The 23,938-nt window shown below is 43.4% G+C and overlaps 1 protein-coding gene across 2 annotated transcripts in view; it reads left to right on the forward strand.

Moving 5' to 3' along the window:
* SUDS3 (SDS3 homolog, SIN3A corepressor complex component) overlaps nt 1-17,686 on the forward strand; it is a 37,977-nt gene extending 20,291 nt beyond the window's left edge. The window contains exons 10-13 of one of the 2 annotated variants that reach the window (XM_043557723.1): nt 1,086-1,191; nt 8,083-8,167; nt 11,400-11,485; nt 16,777-17,686. In XM_043557723.1, the coding sequence (XP_043413658.1) occupies nt 1,086-1,191; nt 8,083-8,167; nt 11,400-11,485; nt 16,777-16,819 (320 nt within the window). In that variant the 3' untranslated portion in view covers nt 16,820-17,686. Of the gene's footprint in view, nt 1-1,085; nt 1,192-8,082; nt 8,168-11,399; nt 12,926-16,776 lie in introns of those variants that run through there. The other variant, XM_043557724.1, reaches the window with a different exon arrangement.
* Nucleotides 17,687-23,938: the final 6,252 nt, after the last annotated feature.

The raw sequence follows: 23,938 nt of genomic DNA on the forward strand, positions 1-23,938 counted from the left end.
TTTGTTGCACTTTTCAAAAATAAAACGTTATTTGCCTAAGAGCAGTCATCATGAAGACTGAAGGGAACCTTAAGTGCACCCTCCCCTGATTTTTTTTTTTTTTTTTTTTAGCCCCGCTATGTTGAAGCTATTTTTGCCTTTACCTTAGGATTTATTGTAAAAGAGACAGTTGATTGATTGGCTGGTGAAGGTTTCCTTCTGTGTAGGCCTCAAGGTACAAGATTTAAGTCTGCCTCCATTTCTGGAAATGAAACCAGAAGGATTTTTCAGCATTACTTTGTGGAATTGAGTGCTAGGCAGTGCTGTTCCAGTGCCTTTTCACAGCCTGGCTCTGGTAAGGGACTCAGAGTCCCAGTTTATAAAAGAGGCCAGCCCAGTGTTCATGGTGGTTCCTTTCAGAGTGGCACTCGAGAGTCTGTGCCAGGCTGCAAGATAGAATTCTGAACGGGCAAGGCATTGTTACGTTTTAAGCACTGTGATTACTCACACATCTCTCTGCTCACCAAGTCTTGTGGAAGGAAACAAGATTCTTTTTTCTCTTAGTAATTTCCTTCTGAGGGCCACCATTGTCTGCAGAGAGGTCCTGATTTTCTAAAGGCATGATGGGGAGGGGTTTGTATAAAGTGTATGAATTTAGATCCTTTGAACCGTCGGTAGTTATGACCACTATGTTAACTTGACTGTACACACATGGTGGCCTGCTCTACCTAGTAAGTAAAAAATCATTCGAGAAATGAGTTCAGTTTTATAAAGACATGTTTCTCATTTTTGCCGTTCAGGGCTTCTGATCACTGGGGTTTTAGTCCTTCTCTTAGGGACCTTGGGCAAATCCCTTAGACTGCATCTCTGGTTTCTCCTCTGTTCAGTGAGGTTAACCTGTGCCTCGCCTACCTCACAGGGTTGCCTTGAGGAGCAAGTCAGGCATAATACACAAAAATTTTGTTGAATTCTCGTTTTTACACCCCTGAGGAGTTAATGATCGAGTTTATTACCACTTTTAGTAGCATTTCAGTTAAAGCATGTTAGCTGGTGGACCCACATGCTTGTTACATGCTTGGTCACTGAAATATCTTTGGTTCCTCCAGCATCCCCGTCCTCTCCTGAACACTTGCCTGCCACGCCGGCAGAGTCTCCAGCCCAGAGATTTGAAGCTCGGATAGAAGATGGGAAACTGTACTATGATAAAAGATGGTATGTTGTGGAAAATCACAGATTACTCGCAGGAGTCTCAAAAGAACATCTTGGAAGAGGGCGGGGGCTCTCGTTATGGCTGAGCATGGCTGCTGCTTAACTTACATACTACTGAGGTGGAGTAACATTTAAAAGTGTGTCGGGAGTGGGGCACCTGACTGGCTCAGTCGGTGGATCAAGAGCGTGGGACTCTTGATCTTGGGGTCATGTGTTCGAGCCCCACATTGGGCGTAGAGCTTACTTAAAGAAAAAAAAAATGCGTCAGGAGTCGTTTGATCATTAGATCTGTGAACACAGCATTTCCCAAAAACGTGTTCTGATAGGGACCCCTTGTCCGTGCTACTATCATCGTGCTAGAATTTGCAGGCTTCTGTCTCTGGTGCTACCCCTGTGGACTGAGGCCAGGTCCCTCTCTGCCTTCTCTTAACTCTGCCCTTGTGCACTAAAATTAATAGGTATTCTGTGGAAAAAAGGATTTTGTGGTCAGATGAGTTTGGGGTATGACCATGTTAATTAAGGTAATTGGGTTTCCTCATTGTCGTGCTTTTTTGGGTTCTCTGATATGCTAATGTGCTTTATCAATTTCTGAGATGTTATCAGATATTACTTGACCCCAGGTACTGTTTTTGCATGCATCATTTTGCTATATGAATGTTCTAGGAAACATACTTGGGGGAGTTGAATCCTAAAACATTACCAGTTTAGAGACCATTTTTTTTTAAACCATTATTTGCATAATTTTCTTAGCTGCATGTGAGTGTATAGGTATGTTACCTTAGCTTTTTAATACGCCAGAAATAATTTCAGAATAAAGACCATTTGACACCTTCAGACCACCAGCATTTCTATCGGAGAGGAGAGAGTAAAGCAATATGAAAGGGCTTACAAACTCATTCACTTACTCCTTCAACAAATGTTACTATCTGTTCTGTAACTAGGCATTCTGCTAGGTGTTAAGCCACCCTGGATCCCTCCTCGTGTCACAGCTCCTTTATTCTGATAGATCCCTTTTATTCACTGTCCATATGCAGGCACAGTTAGTTTATGTCATGGTGGACACAGATTTGCATTCTGAATTTTCACTCGTTTGTGTGGAGAACGTTTATCTGGGGTTATTGCATACTTTCTGTACTTATCATTTATAATCGCTATCATTTATAACCTTTTGAGTTTCAGTGTATTTAACCTAAAGTTCCAAAATTAGAGTAATGGCTATTTAGAATTTTTTGAGCTTTGTTAAAGAAGAAAAGCGCCCAAGATTGTTAGTTGATTACAATATAATATCACACTTATGAAGTTGGCAGAAACGCTTAGAAATGTAGTCATGGTTGAAATAATCCCGTTCCACCAAAATATCAGGTTACAGTAAGTTAATTACCCCGTAGATGGTGAAGGCCTCTGTGAGCCTGATCTTAGTGACTTCTGCTCCTCTCATTTGACTATTCTCTGGCTTTCTTCAAAAAGTCCAGTTATATTGTATCTTAACATTGCTTATGAGAACATTACCACTAGGTGGCAGGCCCCAACAGGTCAACACGCTGAGGGGCAAAATAAGATGAAAAATGTTTCTAATAATGAAAACCAAATAACCTTTAAAGATCAAGCCCGCACATAAGAACTGTCTTCAAAAATGATGAGATTTATCGCTAACGTTTTTACGGATCTATGAGTCTTAAAGCCATGTGATATTTCAAATGATGTTCATTTTGTAATTGCGTTGCTTCAGATCTTCTTTCTAAGGCTTAAGTCTCAGACTTTATGAGACTTGTCTTGAGGGTGAAATGCAGTAAAATAAAATTCTTGCTTTTCTAAAGAAGGGATCCATGGTGCCTGGCGTTTCATAACATAAACAGAGTGGTGAGGTTAGATGTGCTAGATCTCCTGAGCATTTTGAATGAATTTTGCTGTCTTTCTCGTGGTTGCTGCAGAAATTTTTAAAAGAAGGTCTCGGGGCGGGGGGGGGGAGGGGGCACCTGGGTGACAGTCCTTTAAGCTTCTGATTCTTCATTTTGGCTCAGGTCATGATCTCAGAGTTGTGACATCGAGCCCTGCGTTGGGCTCTGTGCTGAGTGTGGAGCCTGCTTGGGATTCTCTCTTTTCCCTCTGTCTCTGCCCCCTGCTCAAATAAATAAATAAACTTTAAAAAAAGATGAATTTAAAAAAAAGGTTTCTGGGAGCATTTTCCTTCTTCAGTGAATTTAAAGTTGCTTATGGTTAAATATTGAGATTATTTTCATCTGTATTCTGTTTCTCACTTCTTTGGCTTTGGCAGTCAGAGTTGATGACATGTTTGTTGGAAGGTGGGTCTCTCCTTTTCCTGCCGTATCATGCGAGTCCTGGCCAATGCTCTTGACCAGCGTGTAGCTGGCCTCCTCTCTCCCCAGGCTCTTGATGTCTGGCCTTTGTCAGGTTGGTGGCTGTCATCCTTCCTTCTTCTGCACCAGTCCTGAATCTGAGAGGTCAGCACACCGCTTTATGCTCTTTGCAGTGGTGTGGGGTATTTTGGTGCGACAGTATTTCTGGCAAAACCTGTTTCATTGAGTTTTCAATGACTTCAGCAAAATGAGTGTGATTCAGGCTTCCCATCTCTGCGTGAACACTTATCAAGCTACGTGTCGTTTTGAAAGATAAGCATCTTTGCTTTGCCTTGGTCTGGTAGTGCTTTTAAGGCATTTTATGTCCTGCTGTAAGTCTTGCTCACATTTTGATTTGGACTAATGATCCATCTTAGCAAGTACCACGAAAGTGGCTGATATTTTAAAATAACTAACTGATGGTGCCGGCGGACTGGTTTATCTCTCTTTACTTTAAATCTGGGGCTGCTGATGTGAATCAGGAACGAAGTCCCCCTGCTTCCTCCAGTCTTTGACTGACAAAGACTGTTGAGACGGTGAAAATTTACACCTGGCATCGGGGCTCCTTGAGGTTCCAGAGCTGTAACATGGCATTTAGTTTTTTTGGGAAATGAAATGTTAGTATCAGGGTTCCCAGTAGGATACAAAATTAAATTAATTCTACCTCCTCCTTTTTGACCCATGTTTTAAGGAAATTGCTTTCTTCCATGATGGTAGTGTTGATTCTAGTTCATTGGGTTTAACAGTAGAAGCAAAGCCTTATGAGCTCATTTGTCAGGATTCCCAGGTCAGGATTTCCACTAGTAATAAAGTGATAAAGTCAATTTGACTTTTGGGGCTTGTTCTCTGAGGCTATTTCAAGTATTTTTTTCATCCGAGATGAAGGCAGCTTGTAAAATGGGTTAATTGGCAAAAAAGTGATAATGTACGTTTTTACTAATTTAGCTCTATCGTTGCTGCTTTTTAACAGTTTTTGTGTCTAAGTTTATTTTCAGTTTTCTCCCTCTCTTTTATTGGTCTTTAGACATTGAAAAGTAAATTTGTATGTTAAAGTTGTCATATACTTTTTAGTTTCATTTTGAAAATATAAATGCTAATTTCTGAGGACTTGCCCCCCACCTCCCTGATAATTCAGATCATTGAATAGATTTGATATCCAGGGATAATGGTTCCTCAAGACCATGGTGTGGTGTGTGAGATCTGGTTCAGGAGGACCTGGAAACCCAGTTGGCTCGGAAGTGGGCTGTTTTGGGAAACGCATGGTCCAGCTCTACTGTGGAGCAAATGGTGACCGTTGGTGGACATTCAAGCCACCACCAGTTGGTGATCCCAGAGCAGGCGGACTTGGGAGGTGGCCAGATGCTCAGGTCCCAGACCACTTCTGGGATGGGGGATGGCGGTGGTAATAGACCTCATAGATCTCATTGTTAAAGCCGGTCAGCGGTGTTGGGGTTTGCATCCTGTGCACATCTAAAGGAAAGCAACACATCTCCCAGAGTTAGCTGTTGTCTTTAATAGACATTAAGATGTTAATTTTAACATTACGTTTCGTTTTTACCCATCTTTGTTGTTCAGGTATTTTCCAGAAGCATGATTTGCTTGATTTTTAACATAAATAACACTTGATTATTTCAGAAAAAAGAAAGCCATGCAATAAAAGGAACACCATTCTTTTTATTATTAGTATTATTTATTTTCAAGTTCATTACCATACACTATAGTCTTGGTTTCAGGAGTAGAACTCAGGGATTCTTCTTTTACATATGACACCCAGTGCTCATCCCAAAAAGTACCCTCCTTAATGCCCATCACCCGTTTAACACCCCCTCCTCCCAGCCACCCTTAGTTCTCTGTATTTAAGAGTCTGTTATGGTTTGCCTCCCTCTCTGTTTTATTCTTCTTTCCCTTCCCCTATGTTCATCTGTTGAGTTTCTCAAATTCCACGAGTGAAATCATGTGTCTTTCTCTGACTGACTTCACTTAGCATAATACCTTCCATCCACTTGTTGCAAATGGCAAGATTTCATTCTTTTTCATTGCTGAGTAGTAGTATGTATATATAAACCACATCATCTTTATCCACTTATCAGTTGTTGGACACTTGGGCTCTTTCCATAAATTGGCTGTTGTTGATGGCTGCTATGTATATAATACCACTCTTAATTTAGATTCACATTTCTATAAAATTGTAATATACATTTTATTATGCATCTTAACTACAGATTTACCCAGTTTTTTTCTGTGTGTGTGTGTATATGTGTATGATACACATGCAACATGCATCTGTTTTATGTGCACAGGAACATAATGGACATAATGGACATAGTTTTTCCCCCCTCCATTTAGCAGTATATTAAGTACCTTTCCACACTAGTAACCTACTTCTTCACACTGTGACCTTTCTTTATTAAAGTGTTTAGAAAATAGTATCAGAGTGACTTGGGGCTAGGTGCATGTTGTTTTGTGTCTTTGTCCCTTTAATAACTCATAATCCCTGTAGAACATCCAAATGTTCCCCTCTCTCTGTATTTTTATTCTGACCATCACTTGAGATGTTACTATTTACGTAGGAAAGTTGGCTTAGATGTGGGAGGGAAACTGGAGTTTTTGAGTGATGCTGTGAGTTAATTCAGCCTTTCCTCATGCGCTGTATACTTCAGACCTTGTGATATTACATATTTAGCATAATGAAGGTCCCCTGACCCAGTTTACCAACTGATCTCTGGCCAAAAGCAACTTTAAAGCTGAGTCTAAACCAATCTTGCTGTTCTAATTGCATTTATGATTCGATTTCTTTTAACAGTGTTTTCAGGAAGTAAATTGAGTTAGAAACCCGAGTTTCAGCTTCTAAGCAGCAGGTTAAAGAGTGCTTAGAACCTCGATTGGAAAAAGCTCGTTGTGGGAGTGAAGTCCATCTCTCACTGTGATATCTTGGCAGTAGATTATTTCATTATACCGTTATACCAGCAAAGCAGTCTGCCTCTCCCTCCCTCCCCCCCCCCCCCCAAAAGAATAGGATGCAGTGCTTTGCTGGGAGATGTGTTTTGGTAGAATTTACATGAGTTAGTGGGTTTGTTTGGCCAGATCTGTGCAGCCAGAATGAACCAAAGGTTAGATTTTTGACTGACTGGGGCTGGCCCAGGCCAGGGCTCCCAGCCGCAGCTCAGCTGATGTTTCCAACTCTTGCAGTCCAGCAGCTGCTCTGTCCTCCTGTGGCAGCTGCTGCTGTCTCATTTGGGCTTTGGCCCTGGCTTCATCACTTTCATCCTCGGCCTTGTCCCTGAACTTGTAGAAGTTGAAGGTGGTCCTGTGCTGCAGGCCAAGAGGATACATACTGGGGCTGAAATGGAATGTCTGTCTTGTCAGCTTCATGCAAGGCAGCTCTCTTGACTGATGGGGCCAAATTAAATCCCCTTTGGTACATACCCTGATGCTCAGAACTTCGCCTGGTTTATGCTTGCCAGGGTGAGTACTCAGTGTTTTTCATGGCCACTGTATTTGAAGCTGTGTGACAGCAGGGACCTTGTGGCCCTGTTGACTGTCCACCTCCAACCTCTAGCGTACTCACTGGTATGCGGTAAGTGATTAATGAGTCATCTGAGTGACCAAAGTAAGGGCTGAATTTGGCCTTCCTTCTTATGGATGACTTATTTGGACACATTGAAAATAGGTTTGAACAAGTGTTGTATTATTTGTGTATTTTGTCCACTGAACCTTCAGTGATTTGAGATGGGCTTGCCCGTGGGAATAGGTGGGTTTTTTGTTTGTTTGCTTTTTTTAGAGCTGGGGAGGGACAGAGACAGAGGGGGACAGAGGATCCAAAGCAGGCTATGCACTGACAGCAGTGAGCCCGATGTGAGGCTTGAACTCATGAATCACCATAACATCATGACCTGAGCTGAAGTCGATGCTCAACTGACTGAGTCACTGAGGTGCGCCAGAATAGGTTTTCTTTGAAAAATTGTAATTTACTTTTTGAAATGGGTTTTATAGTCCAAATAAAAAGTAAATACATGGTGTTAGTTTCCCAGCCTTTCCTCAGCCCCCTTTTCCCCTCTGCAGAAGGCCCAAGGAATAGAAGTTTCAGATTTAGAAGATTAAGAGGCCGTCTGGTCTAATCCAAGGATGGAAGCCTTTAAATTAAACCTGAAATCCGGGCTCTTCCTCAAATGTAAAATGAGACTCTTAATTATATTTTTTGTGGTGGTGTTTTTCTGTCTTCCCTTTTTTCCTTCCTTTTTTAATTGGTGCCCGTAACAATACTATATTATTAAAATTTGTTAAGAGCATAGCTCTTATGTGAAGTGTTCTTTCTACAAAAGGAAAAACAGCAACAACAATTAACTCTAAAGAAGAGGGCAGGAGGAAACGTTGGGAGGAGATGGGTATGTTCGTGGTGGTGATGATTTCATGGGTGTATACTTACCCCAGACTCCTCGAGTTACAAACAGTAAATATGTATAGCTTTTTAACATGTCCGTGATACCTTAGTACAGTGGTTAAAAATATAAACAAATTTGTGTCTTGTTTTTGGCAGGTACCACAAGAGCCAAGCCATCTATCTGGAGTCAAAGGACAACCAGAAGCTGAGCTGTGTGATCAGCTCTGTCGGAGCCAATGAGGTAGGGACTGAACTCCCTAATCCTGCAGGAGAGGAGAGCACAGTGCGATAAGCTCTGTGGGGCGCCTCCGAGAGTGCGGTGGAACCTGGTGTGCTGTGCGGGTTAGGGGGGAAGTCAGCACTTCAGGCAGAAACTGCACGTAGTCACGGTGCCCCCTGAAAATTCCTTGCTTTGCTGAACTAACAACATATGTGGATTTGTATATTCCTGGTGGTATTTGTGAGCTCCACATACAGTAATTGAGTTGGGAACCACTGAGAGAGACCACAGGAAAGAACAGAAGGCAAGTCTGTGTGATATCTGTATGTTCGTATCCTGCTGCTTTGTAAGGTAACCGTGTACTGAGAATGGAACTTGCTTGTGGAGCATACTCCATCTTTGTAATTTCTCTAGAGCTTTCATGTTTACTGAGACATTTGTGCTGTAAGGCTTTCATGAGGCACTTGGCACAGGGTCTGGCATACAGTAAGTGCTCAGTGAATGGATGCTGGCCTGATCTGAGCCACATACTACTCCTTGCCTGTTGTCTTTACGATCTGACGTGTCCTCTTGCACCTCTCAGCAGTGAGCTACCAGGCTCTTGTCCTTAGGTATTGGTTTCCTAGAGTCTCTCCTGTAGGAGAGGGACTGGTTCCAAAGTCAGCTCAGAGGGTTATGCCCGCGGATGGTATGATTGACGATGTGAGTTCTCCGACTGGCCCTTCGTTAGAGGGATGTCAGCAATGTGTAACTTGTATTGTTAGTAGTTTTAAAAAAGTTTAAAACTTTAATAGCTCGATTGGCTTGATCTTTTATCAGTCCACAAACGTCTGCAAAGAAATTGATTTTTAGGTGTCTACCCTCTGTAACTTATTCGTGCCAGTGCACAGTAAATCTAATGAAACTGGATTATGAAATAACTTAAGCCTCTTCCATTCTCCCAGCTTCCTGAATTGAAAATGCCCTCAAATGTGACTAGTTTGCAAAATGATTGTTTACTCAGAAGTAGGGAGAACCTTCCAGATAAATGAATGTCCTTTTTCTCTAGGCTTGGGGTCTGTGAGTCACCCCAGGCCACGTCAGAACCAGAACAGAGGGATCTGATGAAGAGACCTGCTGTTTGTCGGCAAGAGACATTGTGACTTCGCAGCAGCCCTTGTGCCCTGCCCTGTGGCCTCTTGGGACCTAAATGTCACTTCACAACCAGTGCGTTGTCCTCCTCTGGGACACCTCGAGATTTTTCAGGAAAATAGCAACGCAGGTTACATTTTTTACTCTCTCTGTTAAAGATGGTCATCCTTTGACACAGTAGAGTGTCAGTGAGGTGACCAGAAAACGGTGACACTGAGACATGTCACCTGGAGGGGAGAAGCCTCAGTGTATCAGAGAGGCATGTGACTCTGATGATGAGGAAATATTTCTCACCTCGTGGAAGTATTCTAGCTCATTTTTCAGGTCAGATCCAAAGTGACACTGGAGCCACGTGGCCTTTGCATAAGTTGACTCCAGGCACATTTGGTGAGGGAGTTTGAGCCTTTTGGTGACTCCCCATTTCAGCCCTTCTGGGGGTCATTTTTCAGTTTAAAGTGCTTTTGCAAGATCCTTAGGGGCTCAACTCCATGTGGGATCTTTAACTTGAGTTAAAAAAAATTTTTTTTTAACGTTTATTCATTTTTAAGAGAGAGAGAGAGAGAGAGCGTGCGCAAGCACGCAAGCAGGGGTGGGGCAGAGAGAGAGGGAGACAGAATCCGAAGCAGGCTCCAGGCTCCGAGCTGTCAGCACAGAGCCCAAAGAGGGGCTCAAAGCTATGAACTGTGAGATCATGACCTGAGCCGAAGTCGGACACTGAACCGACTGAGCCACCCCGGTGCCCCTAGTTTTAAACCAGCATATTTGACTATAAGGTCTCTTGTTGATACATAAACTAAAGAGACTGAAATGAGACCAGGAACACTTTAAACCCTTGAAGCTGGCAGGGGGGGAAGGGAAAGATGGGCTTGGAGATGCATGTGGGAGAGAAGCAGAACTTGAAGAACTTGAGCAGAATCCTGCGTCAGGCCCCATCTGGTGCATATCAGTTAAAACGGATGAGGAACGGGTGAGAAGCAAGAGTCCGGGCTGGTTTTGGGGACAAGAGCAAGGAGTTTCGACAGCAGGTGTCAGCAACAAGGGGACTCAGCCTTCCTCTTCCGTAAAATGGGGGTGAGGATAGGACTTCGTAGGGTTGTTCTGAAGATGAGAAAGCTCAGGTGCGTCGGGTGACCAAGGTGGTGGCTTTCTTCCCAGTGCTGGTGCAGAGGATGACACTTGCTGAGTGCCCCCGTCTGCCCTGGCTGCCCCCCGCTGCCCAAGTTCATCCTTGATGCCGCACAAGAACGCCTCTGCCTGGTGAAATGGCAGTCTGCTGCGATCTGTGGGAGAAGGATGTGGCCAGGAGGGAAGGACTGTTTCAAGCTCTTTGAGCCTTCTGATGATCCTCATCGGGCCTTAGCTCACTCATGGGCTTTTGTTCCTCTTCTTGTTCTTTTTTGTTTTTTTTTTTTTTCTTTCTTTTTTTTTTTTCCCCCTGCCTTAATTGCCAGGAAACCAGAGTAGCGAAAAGCTATGATATGGAAGTCCCTTGGCAAGGAAAATATTTCCAAATTTGATTGACAGTTTATATTTGTGAACACATGTATTTTGAATGTTGATAATGCTGTAATCAAACCAAATAAAAGTGTCATTCCTTAAGATCAAGGCAAAAACAGAACCCAAGATCACTGTGCTTTCCATTTTCTTAATTTTTTTTTTAATGTTTGTTTATTTCTGTGACAGAGACAGAGCATGAGTGGGGGAGGGGCAAAGAGAGAGGGAGACACAGCATGTGAAGCAGGCTCCACGCTCTGAGCTGTCAGCACAGAACCCGACGCGGGGCTCGAACTCACAAACCATGAGATCATGACCTGAGTCGAAGTCGGTCGCTCAACCGACTGAGCCACCCAGGTGTCCTTGTGCTTTCCATTTTCTGAATCAGAGGTGTGAGAGAGGGAGAAGGGCGGTCCAGGGCTGCCGCCTGCTGTCTCGGGTGGTGGTTTCCGGGAGCAGGGCCACAGGTCAAGGAGGTGGGTTGAAGACCTCACAGGTAGACAGGAAGAGGTTGCCAGTGTTCTTCCCACACCCCATTCATGCAGATATTTTGAGGCTCTGGAAGGTTTGCCCCTTGGTATTTGCTGTCAGCCCCTCTCATCTTGTTCCCTTTCCTTCTTGCCTGCAGATCTGGGTAAGGAAGACCAGTGACAGCACCAAGATGAGGATCTATTTGGGCCAGCTTCAGCGCGGGCTCTTCGTGATCCGCCGGAGGTCAGCGGCTTGACTTTCTACAGTGTTCTTCTTCCCTTGACCTTTTTTCTGGAGTGGTTTTTGGTTTTGTTTTCTTCCAAATAGAAAGTTTTTAACCCGGGAATTGCTCCCTTGGCCTTGGAAAATGGGGAGCGCTGTTGTGGATTCCGCGAGGCGCTTTGGTGGCAGCTGCTTCGGTCTTTGCGTTGCTCCTTCCTGCCTCAACCTCTTCCAGCCGTCAGTCACCATGAACTCTTACTTTTGGGAGTATTGGGAGTTTGGTTTACTCATTTCTTTATTTTATTTTTTTTGCTTATACTTTGTCTTTTTTTTTTTTTTTTTAAGGCTCCTTTGAGTTTGAAGGAACATTTTTTTTTTTTTTTTTAATTAATTATCTTTAGGTCTTTCTACCAGGAAGGGATACAGTCTACACGGCATTTTCATGAATCTGATTAGTGAATCACGTAGCTCTTTCTATTGTCGAGCCCAATTCACTGTTTCTCCAGAAGCTTGGGGCAGAGGTCCTAGCAGAAGGAGATTAAGTCTCCTGGCTCTCAGCCTTCTCTGAGAAATAAATGCCTCGTGTAACATCTGGCGTATGCCATCCATTCCACTGGCTGAGCGACAGAAAAATTTGCCTGGGTGACTACGTGCACTGAGTAAATGGGGTTGGGGGAGGGGGCATTTTCACGCTTATAATGTGCTGAAGGTCCTGCATTTTAAATGTTGTTTAATGCAAGTGGTATATTCAGACGTGTTTGTTCTAGCTCAAGCTGGAACGAGTGGTCGTTTCAGAAGTTTTTATTTCTAATTCATTTCTGTCCCCTGCTCCAAGTCGATGGAATGGTACCTGGCCCAGGCTGATTATCCAGGTTATCTATTGTAGGTGGGGAGATAAGACTGATAGTGCAGTAATCAGTGATCTGTAGATGCTCACTGATAACTCAGATTGCACTCTTGTTGCTCATGCCGCTGTTGCTCCGACCATTTCAAGCCCGTGGGGCCTTGTTGTTGGCGCCCCTTGCCTCCCAGGAGGTCTGGTCCAGCCTGAAGACAAAGAAAACTCTGCCGTGGCTGCCGCTAAACCTGCGCTCTTCCTAATGATTCCTGGTGAAACGGCCTTCCCCGTACTCTCTGCCCCACCTTCCCATCATCGGAGGAGTGATTCCCTGGCACGTGGGGTTTTCTGGATGATAGCTGTCACCTTAGCATATTTAATGAATTTGGGGTTAGAGCAACTGTGAGCATCTCTCTGGGAAATCAGTAGACCTTACACATCCTAAGACATCTTTGTATGTAGTACCCCTCGTCTCGGGTGATTCTCCTCGTGTTGTCTTTTGATGTCCACACCCCAGAGCAAGTTGGGGGCCATGAAAACCAGTGAATCACCTTCTCTTGTAAGTCCTGGCTTCAACAGAGACCAAACCTTACTGACTCAGAGTAAAGACTTGTACAGATTCATTTTTGTTTTAATTTGTAATTCATTTCTCTTTTTTTTTCTCCCTGGTATTGGAGTCTCATTTAGAAAACAGGGTAGATGATGCTTGTTTACTTAGAGTTGGCTCGGTGTTCTGTGCTGCTTCTCTGCCCCCAGCCCCCATTATGATGTTGGCTTTGGTGAACCAAGTCCATAGTAAACAGAGCCTTCATCTTTTGTTTCTTCTTGACAGCCTTTGCTCTCTTGCTTAGTTGTCACTGTGGGTGTGTAACATCCCATAATATCAGGCGGCTATCTGTTATCCTCTAGTGCCCTTGTGATGGAAATATATCTAGATGTAGAGTGTGTGGTCATCAATGTTGTGGGGTTTTTTGTTTGTTTCTGAATGATTGTCTTACTTGGCTTTCTAGCAGTACACCAAAGTTTGGTTTTTTGAAAAGGACTGTATTGATAACTGGGATTCTGCATCAAAGCAACAAGTTGCCTTTTTTTTCTTCCTTGTCTGGTGGCACCTTTGTGCTTTTGTGAATTAACTATTTATTTGAAGACCAGGGTATGGGCACTTTGGCCTTGCCTCTTCTGTAAATTTGAGGGTGATGAGGTAGTGCTCTGGCCTTGGCCACATCACTGCCTTCTGCTTCTCTCTTGTCCTCACAACCCTTAATGATAGTGTGGTGAAAACGGGGGCAGAAGGGGAATAGACCTGAGACACAGCACAGTAAATCGTACTCTTAGTCCCAGAAGATTTAGTTTTTTATTTCATTACCCCAGAGATGACAGGCCAGCAGTTCAGCCCCTCTGACAGGCAGAGCCCCCTTGTTACGAGATGGAGGTGCTTTTGTGATGGGCAAAACAGACTTTGAGGTTCCTGGACTAAGAAGGGGCTGGCTTTTAGCCCAGGTGGCCATTCTTATTCCAGAAGCTCTTTTGCTCTCCCTAAATTCAGACTATTTCTTGCAACTCATACTTTGAAAAAGGTTGATCTAGACAACTCTTAACAAGAACCTGTATGTGCGTTAATCTGATCAAGAACCTGCACTTGTGTTATTCGGATCAAGAACCTATATGTGTATTTTGTTTGAGGCACCTGCCTCAGTATTATACACGGTGTTTGCTATGGATGCATCCCAATTATTTATTTTACCTCTGCTTAGAGTCTTTGTGTTGCCTTCCCCACCACCTGACTCCCTCTCTCCCAAAGCCAGTGTCCTCTTGAACAGTTTCCAGATTTCCGTAGCCATACCAAAGCCGGGATGTTTTCATTCGTTTGGATACCAGTATTTATGGATCTCTAACTACATAATTTCTCCCTTTCTTTCTTTCTTTCTTTCTTTCTTTCTTTCTTTCTTTCTTTCTTTCTTTCTTTCTTTCTTTCTTTCTTTCTTTCTTTCTCTCTCTCTCTCTCTCTCTCTCTCTCTCTCTCTCTCTCTCTCTCTCTCTTTCTCTCTCTTTCTCCCTCTTTCTCTCTCTCTCTCTCCTTCCTTCCTTCCTCTAACTGGGGCCAGTATAAGATCCCAGAGGCTGATCTGCAAATCAAGCTATTTGTCTTTGTGTGTGAGACCCTGTATTCAGGGTTGGGTGACTTTTCTAAGAGAAATACTGGGAGCGGGGAGGGGGTTGGTTGCATTTTTTTTTTTTTTTTTAACCTACCTTGGGGTAGCGGGGGAAATCCTATTTTTTACAATATTTTAGTTTTTGTTTTTCTATTAACCTTTCCTTTTATCCTTGAACTTTTACTAAATTTCCTCCTGACTTAAAAATCTTGTTTCTAATTTGGGAATTTGAAATCTTGGTACTTAATGTTATGCCATTTTTTCCAAAGAGTTCAAACCACTTTAATACCAGAACATGGTAAAATATTTGCAGCCATTTGAAGCAGCTGGTGGGCTTTTTATATATTCTCATTAACTGGTACCATTAAATGTTCTGAGAGGTGAATGTAAAATGTAAAAAGTTATAGGGTTTTTTTTTTTTTTTAAATAACAATAAACTTTCAAAGAGAAAACCAGCATGTAGTCTGTGTTATATCCATTGACTTGATAAATGATTGAAATTTTATTTTAGGTTTTCCCTCCAGCGTTTGTGGGAGAAGGAAATTGGGAGAGAGGGAGGGATATACTAGATACTTGCTCGTTGTGAAGAGGAAGATACGGAGTGATGTCAAAGATAGGCTCTCAGTTTTGTAAAGAGCAGTCTAGAGGTGTTGACCCATCAATGTGATATACTCTCCTTGTTGGAGATGATAAAACAATTTCATGGAAAGTTGAGTCAATGCAATTGACCTTAGATAGGAAAAACCTTAAGGTAGACTCGTATGATTGAAGAAGATGCTGCCATTTGGTACCTAGAGCACTGCTTCCCAGTTTTACCAAAGGGGGGAAAAATGCTGGTATTTCTACAGCTCCCTGGTGGGTAAACTGAGGAGGCTGCTAACTGCCACAGGTGACAGACCTGGTGTGCTCACGACCCGGGTGTGGCATGCCCAGCAGGAAGGGCTGCTCTGTGCTTTGGATGTTGGAGAAGGGTGGTCACTATTTTTAAATTTTTTTATTGTAACATTTGTACAGAAAAGTACACAAATCTTATTTGTACAAGTTGAATCTTCTCAACGTGAATGCGTCCATGTAACCCGTCATCTAGATTGGGAAATAGCACTACCAGCACCCACAGCCTGAGCAGGCTTCTTTCCGGTTGCCAGTCCTCGCAGGGGTAAGGGCTAGGTCGACCGGTTTTCTCTATTTTCGTCATCTTAACCTTCAAGCTCTTGAGCACCTGGGTCTTTCTAGAGTTGTAGAAGAGCCAAGTCCCTGGTGGAGGCTAGGGGTTCGCCAGGGACGTGAAAGCTAGTAGTGAAGGATGTGGCGACACAGGGGTGGTTAAAAACAACAACAACAACAAAAAACATTCAGGTTAACTCTGTCACCCTCCCGCTTGTCGCCAAGGCAAACAGAACTTGCCCTTGATGACAGCATCCGCTTTTGTGAGAGTTCTTTGTCTAGGTCAGGAACTATACTAAACGCTGCAAGGCAGGCATTTTCTGTTTCAGTCCTTGTAATCTGTGAAAGAGTGCCGATACTCCCAATGCAGTTGTTAATATAATTTGTTAATACATTTGTTATATTGTTGATGTATTTGTTAACATAGTCTAAGACTTGGCTTAATTCTCCCCTGAAACCCAGAGTTCATCACAGTGCCTAGTCCTAGTGAGTGCTCCGTAAATGTTGTCAGATACTGTTAGTGCAAAATGATGTGCAAAGACAGGTGGGCTGGTGAATAATAATAGCTCCAGCCCTCAATACTGTGCCCTTCACTTTTATTATCTCATCGAAGCCTCATAACAACCCTGGAGAGAAGACACTATTGTTATCACCAGTTTTCAGAGGAGGAAACATTCCTTTATCACAGGGGGTGGTTAGGTAATTTCTCCAAGGTCACACACACCAGCTTGCACAGTCCCAGCTCTTTCAGATTCTAAGCCAGGGTTCCTAAGTGCTGCCCTGTGCAGCCTTTTCCCAGCCCCCTTTGTTCACAGTGCATTCAGCATTTCCACCTTTCTCCAGCCCTTCTCTGGGAGTTTGTTTTTATCTGCTCTCACCTCTTATAGAGCAAATTTCAGAGGTAAAAACGCTATAATTTGCTAGGACCCTTTCCCCTGCTAGATAACTCCGGGCTTCTTCCTTGGTAATCGAGTTGTGAGAGTCACAGTTACTAGCCGAGAGGTCCCTTTGCTCTGAAACAGTGTGGGCAGGTGTGTAACGGAAAACAGGGAGCCATTTAGAATGTAAAGAGTGAATGACCTTGATGGAGCCGACTTTAATAAGCAACATGAGAACCTTTGGAGGAAAACACTTACCTTTTTTTTTTTTTTCCCCAGATCACTCTCTTCCTGCCTGCCTTTCTTGTCATCTCTGAAGTAAGCAGGGAAGGGTAGGAGCCATTGAACTGGTTTCTAAAAATGTAGATGGAGAGCTGGACACGCTACATCTTGCTGCTCTCTGGATGTCGGTGGACCTTTTCATGTCGTGTCCTGCTGTAGAGCCACTGAATGAAAGAACACACCAGTTCAATGTCACCTGCTTCAGACTGTCTGCTCAGCTCCAACCAGCAGCCTGCGTAACCACCAAAGCCAGGGTTTGCAGTCTTTGGAGAGAGGCAGGAATGAAACCAATTTCTGGTCTCTTCTGCTAGTGTTAGAAATGCCCCACATCTATCTTTGGTAAAGCTAAGCACCTTCTCTGCTTTTAAAAAGACAGTAGGTGGAATGCTCTAGAAACATGGGCACCAGCTCACTCTCTTTGGACATAATGACATGATGAGAAATATATTAGCTTTAGGAATTTTAGTGTTTACCAGAGTAGGTATTTTTGTGAATAGCTATGATTATTAAGACGAAAAGATATGTATGTTCAGAAGGATCCCTGGGGGTGTGAGGGAGATAAGATACAGCATAGGTACCTAGACACTTAATCCCTTTACCCATTTTCCCTAATCTGTGTTTGCTCAATTCTCTGAAAGATACAGATCTCTAAAATGACAAAATTCACTTTACTGATACGAGAAGACCAATAATCAGAATCTGAAAGATTCTCTCCCCTGTTTCTCAAAAGTTGGAGACTCAGCGGTGTGCTCTGTTTTTCTGCAGCCTGATGCTCCTGTCTGTTGGCATCACCTGTCTGCCTGCCGATGGGGTGAATGGGTGTGGGGTCAAAGTAGGTGAGATTAGGGGCACCTGGGTGGCTCAGTCGGTTAAAGCATCCGACTTCGGCTCAGGTCATGATCTCATGGTCCATGAGTTCCAGCCCCGTGTCGGGCTCTGTGCTGACGGCTCAGAGCCTGGAGCCTGCTTCAGATTCTGTCTCCCTCTCTTTCTGCTCCTCCTCTGCTACCGGTCTGTCTCTCTCGCTCTCAAAAATAAACAAACATTTGGGGCACCTGGGTGGCTCAGTCGGTAGAGCAACCGACTTCAGCTCAGGTCATGATCTCGCGGTTTGTGGGTTTGAGCCCTGTGTCGGGCTCTGTGCTGACAGCTCAGAGCCTGGAGCCGCTTCGGATTCTGTGTTTCCCTCTCTCTCTGCCCCTCCCCCACTCACGCTCTGTCTCTCTCTGTCTCAGAAATAAATAAACATAAAAATAAACATAAAAATAAACATTTAAGAAAAAAGGTTCTAGAGCCAGCTAGGAAAGCACTGCTCATAGAGAATAAGCAGTTATTGAAGGTAGGAGTACAGTGGCCTCAGGTTGGCAAGTCCCTGCATATAATTAAGAATCACTTTTTTTTCAACATTGATTCTTTCGGTAAGTATTTGAGTGTTTACTGAGATGCAGTGTGGCATAGTGGCAGTGTGGCAAAAGCAGAAGAGTTGGAATCAGTATTTGAATCCAGCTTTAACTAGCTGCAATGTGACTTTAGGCACATTGGTTACATAACAGGCACATAGGTTAAATAGTAATATCCACCCCAGAGTGATTTTGAGGATTCTAATAATGTTAATGTATATAGCACTTACTATATCCTAAGCACTTTACCCATATTAACTTACTGAATCCTTGTAATGACCCCATGAGGTAGCCACTACTACAAATCCTCACTCTGTAGTTGAAGGAATTGAGAAACAGAGGTTAAGTACCTTGCCCAAGGTCATGTAGCTAGTAAATGGTGAGCCAGGATTCTGAGCCCAGTTTCTCCAGAGCCCTTGCTCTCATTCACCATACTCTGCTTTGAGGGGGACATAACACAGGGCTGGATTCAGGGAGTGCCCAGTCTCTGGAAACTGTCCCCTCCATTGTCACTACTGCTGCTCTCTATCTGTCTCTGTCCTTGGATGTTAATCTGCCAAATCCTGTGAGACCAGAAGGTAGTTTAGTGCCAAGAGACAATGAAGGTAAAGTTGGCAGCTTCAGAGATCATGGTAAGCGTCACTTCCTACAAGTGGGTTGGAATGAATGCCCAGCGCATTGGGTTGAAAAGGATTCTGAAGCCCAAGTTGGGCAGAATGGGAGGAGTGGCTTAATCAATTAGTTTTGTCTGCTGATTTAGTTTGACCCCTTATTTTGAAGATGAAAACATCTAAGGCCCAGAGATGATAAATGATGTGCCCAAGTTCATATGGCCAGCTATAGGCAGAGAGGTGGTGGGGGTCCTGTACTCTGGTATGGCCACTCATTAACCCAGGGATTTTTACTTAATGGCTTGATAGTTAGGGCACACTCATCCTATTGTGCCTCAGACTTTTCTGGTTTTAGCATTGATAATCTTGCATCCCAGGAACTGTCTCAGACCCAGGCAAACCAAGACAGTTGGTCACCCTGCTCAGTTTCCTCCTCTGTAAAGTGGGGATAAGAATTGGCATTTTTCTATGGATTAAGTGATTTCTCATAGATTAGATAAAGCACTCGGAAGTAGTGTTTGGGATGTAGTAAGTCCTCAATACGTGTTGGTGGTTTATTGTTGTTCTTGTGTTCATTATTATTGGAACAGAGGGTTCCAGCCCCAAAATGAGATCCTGGAGAACTTCACAATCATCCCAGCCAAGACAGGGGACCTTGCCAGGATCATCTGGTCACCTGGAGCTGACTGTTGGGGATGTTTTTTTCTTCTACTTGAAATAGTAGTAAACTATCATGAGCTCGAGGATTGACATTAGTGCATTCAATCCACATGCTGTTCATGGAGTATTGCATGTTAGGTAGTCTAGGTTCTTTGGGGGGATTTAGAGATGAATAAAAGCATGGTTCCCTTCCTCTGGGACAGTGAGGATGGGCAGCCGTGCTTGTCAGTAATTCTGGTTCAGTGGGATAGGAGCTACATTCGAGGCCTGGAGAAAACTGGACAGAGAAAATACTAGCAGTTGACATTTATCGGGCAGGTGGTTGAACACTTCACGTGCATTATCTCATTAATTATTTGTTGTCTGTGAATTTGTTGTTACGTATCTGGGGTTTACAGACTGGGAAACTGAGGTTTAGAAAGAGTAAGAAACTTGCCTCAAGTTCACCCAGCATGATTCCAAAGCAGGTCTTGCTGACCCAGAGTCTGAATTTTCATGAAGCAGGAATGCTTTACAATTACTTCGGAAAGAAAAGAAAATTTGAGCTTGGCCTGAAAACTGAGGCAGGCCTTAAGCAGTGTCCATGGCCAGGAATGGGAACTGCATGCAGAGGAAATGGCTCGGTTGAAAGCGGAGGTAGGGGGTGGGACATGTTTAAAAAGTCAAATGAGAGTGTGTGCTGAACAGTAACTCTGGACGAATAGGCTTTGAACTTTAAAATCTGTTTGGTTTTTTTTTTTCCCAGACCCGTATCTTTTTGTCCTTCCACACTTTGGGTTCACCTTCCTTTCCTTCCTGCCTCTGTCCTTTTCTCCCTTCCCCTGGCCCACCCTGTTCCCTCCTCCTCCCCCTTTTATATCGCCAGTGCGGTGGCTCGTGGCAGTCTTGGAGTGACGCTTTCCAATTTCACACTTACATGCTCCTGAAAGTATTCGTAAACTAACTCATATGTAAAACCAATAAAGGGCAACAGTACACATTCCTGTTAGGCAGTAATTTTGTTTGACTCCCTTTCTTCTGTTTTGATCACTCATCTTCCTGCAAACATGGTGCTTTGACCTTACCGGAAGTGGAAGTTTCAGGAAGCCAAGCATGGTGGAGCTCTGTCAGTGTATGAGTAATAGGAATGAAGAAGAGCTCATGTTTATTGAGCACTTACTACGTGCCTGGACAAGGGCTAAGTACTTTTCGTGCATTATCTTTTTTAGTGCACTCAACAGTCATCTGAGGTAGGTCTGCCCGATTCCTATTTTTAACAGATGAGGAAATTGAGACTCAGAGGAGAAGAGGATTCACCTCTGTGCCGCATTCCTACGTTTCCTTTTCCTGTTGGCTTCTTCCATCGTAGCATGTAGTGCCAAAGTACAAAGGACCAACGCCCTCCATTTTCCATGCCTGGAACAGACACTGAGAAGGGAAGCAACTTGCCTGAGATCACACCGCCGATGAATGGGAGAGCAGAAACTAAACCCAGGTCTTGTAACTCTTAATCCAACAGTTGGGGGAAATCCCAGGCTGAAGCCGAAGGGCATGGATTTAAGATTTGGGTTTGAATTTTAGCCCTGTAACTTACAAACTGTGTGACCTTAGGCACGTCTCATAACCTATCTGGGCTCCAGTCTAGAAACTGGAGACAATGATGATAGCCACCTCAGCAAGCTTATTGTGAGGGTTGAGTGAGGTCACACAAGCAAAGCAGCCCCAACAGTGACCCTCGTGCCTGAAACAAGCCAGGTCCCTCTAGCGTGTTAGATACATCTCTCCCACCTTGCCAGCTGCCCATTGTTACTTCAGGAGTTGTCTGCCCCATCTGCTCAGGTCCCATCATGCCTTGAGGCGAAGCCCACAGCAACCTTGCAAGGGGAACCCCTGCCACTAGCCACGAACCTTGAAATTCAAGACAACAGATGCCCAGCATCTGTTCACCTTATTAGCGCCTCACTAGAGAAGAGTTTGAAATCCTCCCTCACCTCCCACCAGCTGTGTTGAGAAACCCACTGGACTGTGAGGGAGGACAGGGACTGGGTCCCCCCTCCCCCTATCCCCAGGGATTTGCATACTGTAGGTACACATTAAATGCTTACTGAATGAATGGTTGGCTAATTATCTCATTTCTCAGCACAGCATATTAATCTCTAAGATCACAGTAATAACATAATGCAGTTTAGAAATGAAAGGATTTTACAAAGTTGGCCACAAAATACAGTAGTCTTTTATTTTCTACCTCATTTCCCCTCCCAGAAGCAATTATCCCACCTCTTTTAGCTGATTATTTCAGGACATTTCTAAGAATTCTCTTAAATTCTGACCATGGAAATCCTTCCCTCCTCTCTCAATATAGTTATTTCATAATTTTGATGAGGTCAGTATTTAGTGTTTACATTATTACGGCTATGTAAACGCTAGTCACAGCTGAGCCCTGTTGTAAAGTATGATTGCCTTTTTTTTTCCCCTTGACAGTGTTCCCCCAGGAGTTAATAATTGTCTTGTATTTTTGTTATAAGCCTGGTTTCCTAGGTGCTTATTAGAATTCAACCTCAAGGCCTTCACCAAGTGTTTAAATTCCCTTTAAGACACTCAGATGCACCAGAATTCCATTGATTTCATCACCCTGAAGAAGCCTTCCCCCTGGGGACTTCTGGACTGGTTGCCTACTCTAGACTGGTGGCCCCCCATATGGCACATAGCTGTCTCCCTGGAGTCTTCCTTTACCTCCGTACTGGGGGCTCCGCTTTGTCACTCTTTGCGTTTGGATTTCCCATTCTTGTTTCCTTAGTTTTCCTTTTTCTCTACCTCCCCATTTTGGCAAAACGCATCTTGCAGTAACTTACCAAGCATGATTAAAAATGCTCTCATTCTGTTCTCTTATTTCATCGATGGTTTGGCTGGTGTAACTACATTTTTAATTCCCAGAGTTAAAGCCCATACATTTCCAGAATTGAAAAGGCCCACAAAGCACTTAGCACTTAACTATATTTCAGCCAGCCCCTTCCTTCCTCCACCTTCGTTTTGAGAGGTTCCTTGTGCTGCTAAATTCATTATTCTCCGGTTTCTCTGCTGTCAGTTTTAAAATTCAGGTTTTGTTTTGTTTTAATTTACTTTACAGCTTCTAAAATTTGGTTGTTTCCTCTCTAGTGTTTTCCATTCTGGTGGGTTTAATTCTAGCTTGGAAATCATTTCCCTTCAAGATTCTGAAGGTATTCTTTATTGCTGTCTAGCTTCTGATGTTGTCCTTGAGAAGCCTGAAGCCATTCTGATTATTTATTCTCTGATCACCACCCCCCCACCTTTATCGAGATATAATTGACATAGCATTGCATAGGTTTAAGGTGTACAGTTTGTATCATTTTGATAAACGTGCATATTGTGAAGTGATTACCACAGTAAGGTTAGTTAACCTGTCTGTCATTTCAGTAGGTGTGCCATTTTTTGTGCGAATGTAGTGAGTACTTTTAAGATCTCTCCTAGCATCTTTCAAGTGTACAGTCCAGTATTATTAACTGTAGTTACCATGCTGTCCATTACATCCCCAGGAATTGTCTATCACTGGAAATTTGTACCCCTTGACCGCCTACACTCTTTTTCCCACCCCCCCAGCTCCCTCCTCTGGCAACTACCAATCTACTCTCTCTTTGGATGAGTTTGATTTTTTTAGATTCCATTTCTAAGTGAGAATACATAGTACTTGTTTCTCTTTGACTTATTTCACTTAGCATAATGCTCTTGGGGTTCATCCATATTGTTGCAAAGAGTAAGATTTCCTTCTTTTAATGGGTGAATGTTTTGTTTTTTTTTTATCCAGCCATCTATCAGTGGACACTTAGGTTGCTTCCATGTCCTGGTTATTATGAATAATGCTGTGGTGAACATGGGGGTGCAGATGTCTCTTTGAGACAGTGATTTCATCTCCTTTGGATGTATACCCAGAAGTAGAATTACTGGATCATATGGTAGTTCTTTTTTTTTTTTTTTTTTTTAGGAACCCCCATATCTCTATACTGGCTGCACCAGCTTGGATTCCCACCAACAGTGCACAAGCGTTTTCTATTCTCCATATGTTTGCCCGTACTTGTCAAATTATATCTTTTTGACAGTAACCATTTTAATAGGTGTGAGGTGATACCTCATTGTGGTTTTGATTTTCATTTCATTTCCTTGATAGAGTGATGTTGAGCAACTTTTCATGTACCTGTTGGCCGTTTGTGTATCTTTGGTGATTTGACTTTTTTTTTTTGAAATGTTTATTGATTTTTGAGGGTGGGGGAAGGGGCAGAGAGAGAGAGGGACAGAGGATCAGCACTGATCGCACTGACAGCAGTGAGCTCGATGCAACACGGGGCTCAAACTCAAGGACTGCGAGATCATGACCTGAGCTGAAGTGGGACACTCAACTGACTGAACCCCCCAGGTGCCCCTGGTTATCTGACTTTTTAACATCTCTAGAAGCTTGTAGGATCTGTGGCATTTTGAAAGTTCAAGATGACAGGC

Source organism: Prionailurus bengalensis, chromosome D3, assembly GCF_016509475.1.
Source record: "Prionailurus bengalensis isolate Pbe53 chromosome D3, Fcat_Pben_1.1_paternal_pri, whole genome shotgun sequence".
In the NCBI taxonomy this organism is placed as follows: domain Eukaryota; kingdom Metazoa; phylum Chordata; class Mammalia; order Carnivora; family Felidae; genus Prionailurus; species Prionailurus bengalensis.